This window comes from Falco punctatus, assembly GCF_963210335.1.
Source record: "Falco punctatus genome assembly, chromosome: Z".
NCBI lineage: Eukaryota > Metazoa > Chordata > Aves > Falconiformes > Falconidae > Falco > Falco punctatus.
The window spans coordinates 10,003,185-10,012,811 of NC_137586.1; the positions used below are offsets into that span (position 1 = coordinate 10,003,185).

A 9,627-nucleotide genomic window follows, 5' to 3' on the forward strand; every position below is an offset into this window, starting at 1 on the left:
AGGAGAACACAAAACCAGCGCATTACCAACACAGATTTAATCGAGATGCTCTCTTCCACTCCAAACTTGCCAGCTTGCTCAGTATTATATATTTCTGTGTTTTAAATTACCTCAACTCTAATAAATGAAAGGGGACGGAAAAGAAAGTCCCCGCAGTCAGAATGGTATGTGTCCTAGAACTGGGGGGTGGCGGGGTGTCCTTATTAACAATAAGCCAGAGCACACATCCTGATAAACCACAGGAAATACTGAACGTTCAGCATTAAGAAAGGAAGTCAATTTTCTTTCCCAATTTAAATGAGATGGAATCTAGTTTACTGCCTCAGATGACCTGTTAAGTCCCTCCAGCAAAAACTTCAACCACAGCAAGACATACTTTCCTGGTATCTCTTGGGGTAAAAAAAAAATCGCTCTGTGCAACATTCTAAGCAACATTATTTGTTGTTGTATACACATTGTTTAGTATCCTCTTTCTGTTTTTCAATGAAGCCATGCAGAACAGCAACAGGGTGAAAGAAGCAACTACTTGCTGTATCCTCTTCTGCCATTAGTAGCATTGTCAGTGTAACTTTCAGATAGGAAAGCTCCTCCAGCTTCCATTCCAGCAACATAGCCCTACAGAGTTGTGAAAATTAATGTATCTGCCTGCCCTTTTGGCTTACAAAGACTGCCCTTCCTGGAAACACTTAAACTCAGGTCTCAGGGTTGTGGAGGTGCTACAGAGTAACTACAAACATTGCAGCAAAAAACAGGCCCACATCTGACAAAGCACTGAGTTCCGATACAGAGTTAAAATTGCTGCATGTAAGTAAAAGCCAAATGACTCTGCAACAGACCAGCTGAACACCCACAGCATTTTCAAAGTTCAGCCTATTCTAAGGCATGCATGCAGTAGAGAAGCTGCCCCAATCTCCATTTCCTTCTAAAGAATTTGAATAGAGACGTGGTAATTAAAAGCTACTGAAATATGACTTTCCCAACTTCTTTCAGAAGTAGAAAGATGCAGCAAGCTGAAAGAGCGGTTTAATATGAAGTAAAATCTTACCGTGTCTGAACTTCCTTCCAGCAGTATGTTGATTGCTCTGTTCACATCCCCATTACAATCATGTAGTGCCACTATGCACTCATCCTGGTTTTTCCCCGTCACTTCCATAAGCTGGCAGTAAAAGTCAGACAAGTTAAAATATCTACATTATCATCATAACAAAACAAAGAGTTAGTACCACCACAGATTCCAAGAAAGTACATAGCTATGGTGTCAGAGCAAACTGAAATCCTAAATAAAGGTATCTGTATTTTACAGATCTGCTTGGGATTTAGAACAGGCAGGATGAAACATAAACTAAATGGTAATCAAGAAAGCACTCTCTTTCACACTTTTTTTTTTTTTTTTTAACCGCCCCCCTCCCATTCATGCTTGCTGCAAACACTGTTACTCCAGATAGCAGCATATGAGGGTAAAGAAGCAAAAGACCAGGACAGCTCCAGGATCATCCTATCTCCCTCTCTACCAAACATCCCTCTCTTTATCCCACTGCATGAGAACAGACATAAGCTAAGCCATGGCAGAGAACAGATCTGGAAAAATATCCAGACTAAGGAAAAAGTTATTTTTCAGTCAGATCAGCTGCCTCAATCCACTTCAACATAAGACCACACAGAAGGTGTAAACAATGGCTACTCAAGGAGAACTAGTACTGAATTATGCTCCTTGGACCTGCAGTGCACATCCTGAGGAGTGTGGGATGGAAATAATCACAGTCCGTCATGGGACATCCAGCAACTTCACCCGAAGAAAAACTACATAAGCTAGCAATATATATACACAACGTGAAGTATCAGAGATTTCCTATGCACAACTTAATTCTTATCCTTTCACCCATAGACCCACAGGCACTATTGATGGGGGTCCTTCAGGAAGTGTAAGGCTTCCTTCTGGCACAGCAATGGAACAAGTTTATAACAAGAACAACAAAAAGTATTTAATAATGTTTCAGAGGAGGTTTTACGAAGGAAAATAAATCACGAAACCTGCTCCTCTACTGCATTAACGCATTCATGCTAATTCTTCTCTTCTTCTGGGTGTACTCCTAGGTTCTTTGTGAGTTGCAATGTGTTTACTAGGACAAAATACCAACACCCACAGCAGAACAGGGACTCGGATTCTCAGTACAGCTTGAATTAATGGTCTGACCTACAACTGAGTAATGGAATCTTGAGCATCTACACCCAAAACTCAGCGTGGTAGAAGAAATGGTGTGAGACTTCATTTTCACAGCATAATTCTGTCATTTTAATGCATACACAGGTCTGGGAGGTCAGATATTTTTTTTTAAAAATAACACTTCAATTCATCTTCAAGCTATGATTACATTTTTACTTTTCCTGAAAAACAGCAAATATAGGTTACATAGGTTACATTTTTCCCATGTATATGTACATGTGGACAAGTTGAATGCACTCTTTATTCTGACAATCATTAAGCATCAGGACCATACTAGGCAGATACAGTCTGGAAGAGACATCGGTACAGATGAGTTCTGGCTTAAAGGGTTATTTACAAAGGAAAATACACCAATGTAACAATACATCCAGAGCTATATTACCACACAACTTCTCGTAAAAAGACTTTACAGTGCAATAAGAACACCTTTTCCTAGTTAAATTTACATCCTTCTGGAAAAGGTTTCATCTGAATCAGAAACAGATGCTCTAGCTACAAAATGTAAGCCAGTTTTGGAGCACTTTATTGCAGGGCAAAAAAAGATCTGTGCCATAAGAAACATACTTGTTTCACTTTATCTTCAAAATCTGCATCGTTCTTATCGTAGATCATCTGAGCAAGGCGAATCTGTTCTGCTGTTGCCTGAAAAATGCAAACATCCAATAAAGTACACAAAAGATAACATATTTTTTAAAGTATCTCCTAGCATCAGTGTATTTTTTTCCTCCAGATTCTCAAAAAGAACATAAACAAGCACAGAGGTGCTATGCAGAAGGGATTAACATCTCCTCTACCACCATTTTATAGTTAAAAAGTTGGCTGGGGCAGAAGCAATTTCAACAGATTCTAATGTGTCTGAACCACACTTAAAGGTCACCACATAAATAAGACAACCATATAATAAAATAGAGACTTTACCATAGAAGCATATGCTTTGACATTATTACCCTTACTTTTACTTAATATCTACCACTCCAGTTACAACTTTTACCATAACAAACTGGCCATGGTATTTCTAAGTTAATCACATCTCTGATAACTCCTGCTCACATCATCTTCCACAACTCTTTGAACAACCTGACTGTAGTTTCATGAGCATTTAAAAAGAGACTGAGTCGTGCCTCAAGATTTTGCCTGTGAACAGCTGCACTTTCTTTATAAGTGAATATTGGTCTCTGAAAACTGCTAAAGGATCTTGCTATTGATGAAATATTTGGTACTCCTGTAACATTTCTGGACCACAAATCTGTGCTGACAACTTCTCCAAAAGCTGAAAGACTAAAATGAATGGATGCAGTAACGTGCCATAAATACAAATGAGCTATGGCTGCCCCAGAGAGAAAGCAACTCCAGAACATTAATGTCACATCATACAGACCATTCTTAATAGCATGGCATTTGCAGTCTACTTGAACTGCACTGCCATGAGAATAACAGATAACTGCTACATGACCCTGGACATAGCTTGATTTTTGCTCAAACAGAAGAGGCTGCCATCTCATGCTAGAGAAGGCTGAAGAGAGCCAGGACCCAAAATGTGAGTTTACGTGCTGCAGAAGACTTCTTCATTGAGGAGGGGACCACCATATCCACTGAAATTCTTGGCAGAAAGGATTCATCCCGGGCAGCTGGCTGAACCTCACCTTGCACAGTCTCACTTCACAGGATACCCACATGAAATTCTATGCCTCACAAGTTCAGACTTAATCAGCCTCAAACTGCTTTGCTTTTGGAGCTTACCACAAATACAGCTCTAGAGGAGGTTGCCAAGTGTAAATGCTGAGAAGAGTCTAAAAATTACTACACCGTACACCACCAGCTGCTTATTTTCTGAAAAGCTACTGCAGCTTTCCCAGTTCCTTGAGGGAAAAGACATTTGCTGTTCTCAGAGGCGATGTTCCAAGACAACTGGCATTTGCAATGGAGTGAAGTACTCTGCACTACTTCACATTTTCAAAGTGTCATCTGACAGCTTAACACGCCACTCCACCCAGTATCAGAGAGGGGAGCCTGCTCTTGAATTCCCCATGCCAGTCACAGTGCCACCCTCCACAGAAGCCTCCTCATCAGTGTGATGCTCTGTACAAAAAAGCCTACTCTTGGTGTCTCCTGAGAGCTCAGCAGAGAGAAAAAATAAAGGTCTGCTGGTTTCAGGAATTAAGCCTTGTTGCTCCATCTTCTCCCTATGACTTCAGCCTTCTCAGGCCCATTGCAGCTTTTAAGCTAGTGAAGAGATTTCCTTTGAAGATATCCAAAGTAAAAACATTCAGGCAATGTAATTTCTATAGTGACATGATGGCATATTTAACCAGAAACGGGAAGCCGTTAGATCCATTTTTATATAAACCAACTTTTTGATTCCACATTAGAAGACAAATATTTATCAAATTTTTAACAGTATGAAATGTGTGACAGTAAGTTCAGTTTTCCTGTGTAAGCAGAGAGCTTAGAAACAAGTAGGTGCAATATCACTAACAGTTATGCCAGTGGATTACACCCAGATGGAACTGAAGATTCAGAAGAAAAAACACGACAACAAAAACCCACAAAACGTGTTTACTACACAAATATCAAGCCAGTGTCACAAAAAGTTTTGGTTTTTTTCCCAGCAAGCGGTTATTCTTTATTTTTAAGGCACCATCATTACAAGTAACATTATAGCATCCTATACAAGACTATAATTAAGTTTTGACTGTAACTAAGAAAATATTAGCATCTTAAGACAAAAAATTTTATCAACCTTACAAGATACATTATCTTTGCAGCATAACAGACTAAAGGAAATTTTTAACTAACAACTTCAAACTACCAGAAAACAGAAGTGTGCAAAACACAGAATTAAGTGACAGTAATAAGCCCAGGTCTTATAAGAAAGTGGTATATCTATTATCCAGACACAATGCAAAAGAACTGTGATATTTCTTCTTAAGTAACTTAAACGATGATTAATGTGGTATTATGACAATGAAATCTCCACTTGGGAAAGCAACTTTATTCTGCACTCATAAAAATTAATCAGTGGTGATTAAACAGTAAAATCCCACATGTTTCTGTTGATCTGTAAAGCCTGACTAAGCAGGAAGGTCTACCTGATATCTAAAAATAAAGCAATAGTGCACTGAAACATAATTGCTGTATATTAAATAACCATCTTTTTCAATCAAATTGACCAAACCAGTTATCTTCTATGCAAGAAGTGGAATAAGCAGAAAAATGTAGTAAAAGGTCTGTAAGGCTTAACACTTACAAACAATGAGTCACACAGGTTGGAAAGATTCTCCAGTGACAACTCAGTGCAACCTCCCGCTGAAAGCATGTCCCATCAGAGGAGCAGCTTGGGGCCAGACAGAGACCCCATATCTTCTCTTAATTCATGACCATGTTCATGGTAAACAATTTTTTTCCCTTTTAAAAGCTAGAATTTCCAGTGCTCCAACCTATGCCATTGTCTCTCTGAGGAAAGTCTGGCTTCATCTTTCCTATTCCCTTTCATGAGGTATCTGAATAGAAGATACGACCTTGCCTTGCCTTCTTAAGGCTGAGCAATGCAGCTCCCTCAGCCACCACTCATTCATCCTGTGCTCCAGCCTTTCAACCATCTTCGTAGCTTTTTGCTGGACTTGCTGCCATCTGTCAATGTCTGTCTTGTGCAGGGAATCCAAAACTGGGCAGAATACTCCACTGCTGTCTTGCAAATGTCAGAAAAGAGGAAACCACCACTTCTGTCAACCTGCTAACTACACTCCTGCAGCCTTACTTATTTTATAGAATAAAAACAAATTCAACTTCATCTGTTGAAAGTCACTTTCTAAATCCACACATTAGCATGAATCACCACTATGCAAAGCACTGCAGTGCAAGGAGATAAGGGCTTGAGGTCACATAATTAATACTGTTCAAAACAAACCAAGACCCCCTCCATGTTAAAAGATCAGTCTGAAAGACAATAAAAGACAATTTCCCAAGGGAGCACCTCTAGACTAATGAACTCTCTGCCAGCAGAGAACTGAGGCAATTCTTGAATTGGGTCCAATTTTGAGAGGTACCTGACAAGAGAATAATGTGTTGCCAGGAGCAGACATTTGCACTCTGAAACCCAGACAAGCACGCGACTTTTGACTACTTTGCTGCTGAGAATCAAGACAATGGGTAGGAGCTTAATTTCAGTCTCGCAGATACTCAAAATAATTTCAGTCCACTAGGTGATGATCCCCTTCATTTCACTTTCTGAGGACACTGCACAAGAAGTTTAGGACTTTGTGACTTGCAGATATGCTGAATCATGCTGTAAAATACAGCACGCACCTAATGAAGCTATTGCCACCCACCCACCCAAATTCCTCTACTGACCAGAAATCTTCTAGCATCAGGAGGCTGGCATATGGAACAGCTGAGATCTGAGGACACTGAGGTCAAAGAACAGAAATCCTGACACAGGTATAAGCACAGAATTCCTCACTGATGGGCAATGTTGCTGAAGAACATAAAGCTCCTTTCGAGGCAAGAATACAGGAACAATTTAATGCTATGCTGGATTACTGAGAAATTACAGCCAAGTATCAAACATACTCTTCCAGAAAAAGACCATGGTTTTTCCTCCCATGTTTTCTGAGTTTTTACTGACTTTGGGAAAAAATGCCTATCATTACATGCTCACTTTCAACTCAAAGAAGATTATATAGTATCGCATACCTGTACTACTTGTTTCTGTGGTTGTGTTGGCTGTGCGGTTGAAATCTGTGTTTTGTCCCGAGTGCCCCGGGTACGTTCACTGCCCACTGAAGTCATCATATACAGTATATACAAAACAATGTATGTACAAAATAGAAAATCTGAAAGAAAAAAAAAAAAACAACAGCATGAGTTAAGGCATGATTCATGATACTGATTCAACATCCAGATAATATATGTAGCAGCTTGAACTCCTCCTGTATTTACCACGAGCTCTACATAGAGACTCCTGAGAAAGCAGCTTTAATATACTATTACTGGATATAATGCAGTCTTTACTGTAAATGGGGAAATGTACTCGGTAAAAAACATTTTTGTCAGCTGATTGCTATCTGTCTAGATCTGTACTTCCAGACAACATCTAAATCTCACAGCTTTTTCCAGTTATTTATATACAGACTGCTATATGCTGAAATTACAGCTGCATCACTCCTTACATTTCTGTAATACCTGCTGTCTTCTTTTGATGCCTGGAATTTAACCACTCTCATACACTCTCAGAATATGCAAAAATCACATTCACAAACTAAGCAGTTGCTCTCTCTCCCCTACCATCAAACTGCTTTCCTGCACATATACAGAGGTCATGGCCAACGCCCACTCTATTTCTCACCTCTCATTTGTAAGAGAAATGATGATACTTACCTTTAAATCCAGCCCCTGCAGCCAGTATTTTTGTTTTGTTCTCCCTCATACTTAACAGAAATTATTTACAAAACTACCTGTTACTCTGCTTTAAACATACCCTTGCTGTTTCCAAAAGAAAACCCAAATCCACACACACACACATATCAATGCTATCCTGTTTGTGGCAGTCAGCTTTCACGCTCACTCATCCTCTAACACTGAGATGACTTTGAAACAAATTTACTAGCCCTGTACTGTGTTTGTACAGTATCTAACACACAGCCAATTGATGAGGATGGTTTATAGTAGTTATGATAACTGGAAACAGTCTCAACTGGTCAGAACAGTCACAGTCAACTGCCTGGTTTCTATCCCCATGATACTAGGAAGTAAAACTGCACATTTAGGGAACAAAGGACAACCTCCAAGCAGTGCACCTGGGCAGAAGATGTGCAAGCAAGCAGCAAAACACTTTTACGGCAGCCCTAATGTATGAACATGCCTCAGCATGCAACTTATCAGGGCAGCAGCTCTGGTGCAAGCTGGCTATCACCAAGCTCAATGCACAATAACACTCAGATGAAGACTGAGTAGACTGCTGTGATTGCATGGACAAGAATGTGTACTCAACAATTAAAAGTTGCAATGAGATGTTTCAGTTTAAACACTGATTCAAGATGCTCAGGAGCCTCACCTAGAATCAAAGAGAAAATTTACTCCATTATCATCTAAATCTCCTCTTCACTTCAGAAATACATTTTTGTTGGCCAAAATTGAACCCCGACATTAACTAACACATAAAGAAATTCAAAGTATTCAATAAAGTCTGAGGAGAAAGTGTATTTCCCTGAACCCTTACATATTTAACAAGAAAAGGCCCGCCTTTACCAGGAACTGACTGTAGTATGAGCTGAATTGGAACACTGTGTTTCTCCAGCTTTATGAATATATTCACCAAAGCCAGTATGTCTCCCAGTCTTTTAAGGTAGTCTAACTTTTGTTGTCTTGTAAGCCCCAGAACACACAAGCATTCAGAACACTGTGCCTGCCACCCTAAAAGCCAAATACAATTAATACAGAGGTTATTCAAGCTCGTGGCAACAAGTTTTATGGAAAGTGAAATATCAAGTAGATGTGGAAACACCCTGAACAGCAAGTTCATAATTTATCACTGACTACCTGGCCATGGCTGCCCACTGATATTTTAAACACATTATGGACAGACAGTCTTCGGTTGAGTTTGCAGTAGAAACTAATTTTGCTCTTTGTGTTGAAATCTGCTTTGGAAGCCTTGCTGACTGGACTGCCAATGCCTGAAAACTTAGGTTTGCAAAGATTAATAATGACCTTCAGGCTGGTTTATGTTGTTTTGGGGTGGTTTTTTCAGGGGGAGTGGGGGGGGTGAATGCTCCAAGTTGTCATCAGCTCATCACAATTTGAACCTAGCACAACAGGCAAAGAAAAAAAGCTCTGAACAGAGAACATGACATACAGCACTAACCTCTCTGAAAGACAAGTTAACAGTTTCAAATATGATTTCCTGGAATTAACCAGGAATTAATATGATTTAAGATATGTTGAGAAACCATAATTCCATTGGGTCTCAATTTGTTTTGCAATTTCTGAATTAACATACTTACACAGATTCTGGTACCTAGGAATTCTGACATACATTTCAATGCTATTTTCTGTAATTTCACCAAAGCTACTCCATATTTTTTGATCCATGTTTTGGACATAACAGCAGTACACATACATTAAAACACATAGTTTTCTGTCATTTGTAAAGCACACGCTGAACTCTAGCCTACACTTAGGATAGGAAGGCAACCTACAGTACCTGAAGAGGACTGTGTCTTTTCTCCCTCTCCTAACACCTATTTTAGAGTGTCTCTGTGCCATGTTTGTTTTTCTGGATGAAAGGATACTTTAAGGAAAAAGGCAGGCACACAAACGTCTGAAACACTCCTGGGGAATAAAGCAGCAAAGCAAGATCATCCTGCTGGTAGGAACAGAGCCAAACAACCTGAACAGTGTAACAGGAT

General features: G+C 39.6%; 1 protein-coding gene across 7 annotated transcripts in view; it reads right to left on the reverse strand.

Moving 5' to 3' along the window:
* Window positions 1-7,056, reverse strand: part of UBAP2 (ubiquitin associated protein 2) — a 133,794-nt gene extending 126,738 nt beyond the window's left edge. For all 7 annotated transcript variants that reach the window (XM_080371154.1, XM_080371153.1, XM_080371152.1 and 4 more), the window contains exons 1-3: window positions 6,917-7,056; window positions 2,789-2,866; window positions 1,046-1,156 (exon numbers count right to left, since the gene is read on the reverse strand). In XM_080371154.1, the coding sequence (XP_080227280.1) occupies window positions 1,046-1,156; window positions 2,789-2,866; window positions 6,917-7,015 (288 nt within the window). In that variant the 5' untranslated portion in view covers window positions 7,016-7,056. The remainder of the gene's footprint in view (window positions 1-1,045; window positions 1,157-2,788; window positions 2,867-6,916) is intronic.
* Between the last annotated feature and the right edge of the window lie 2,571 nt (window positions 7,057-9,627).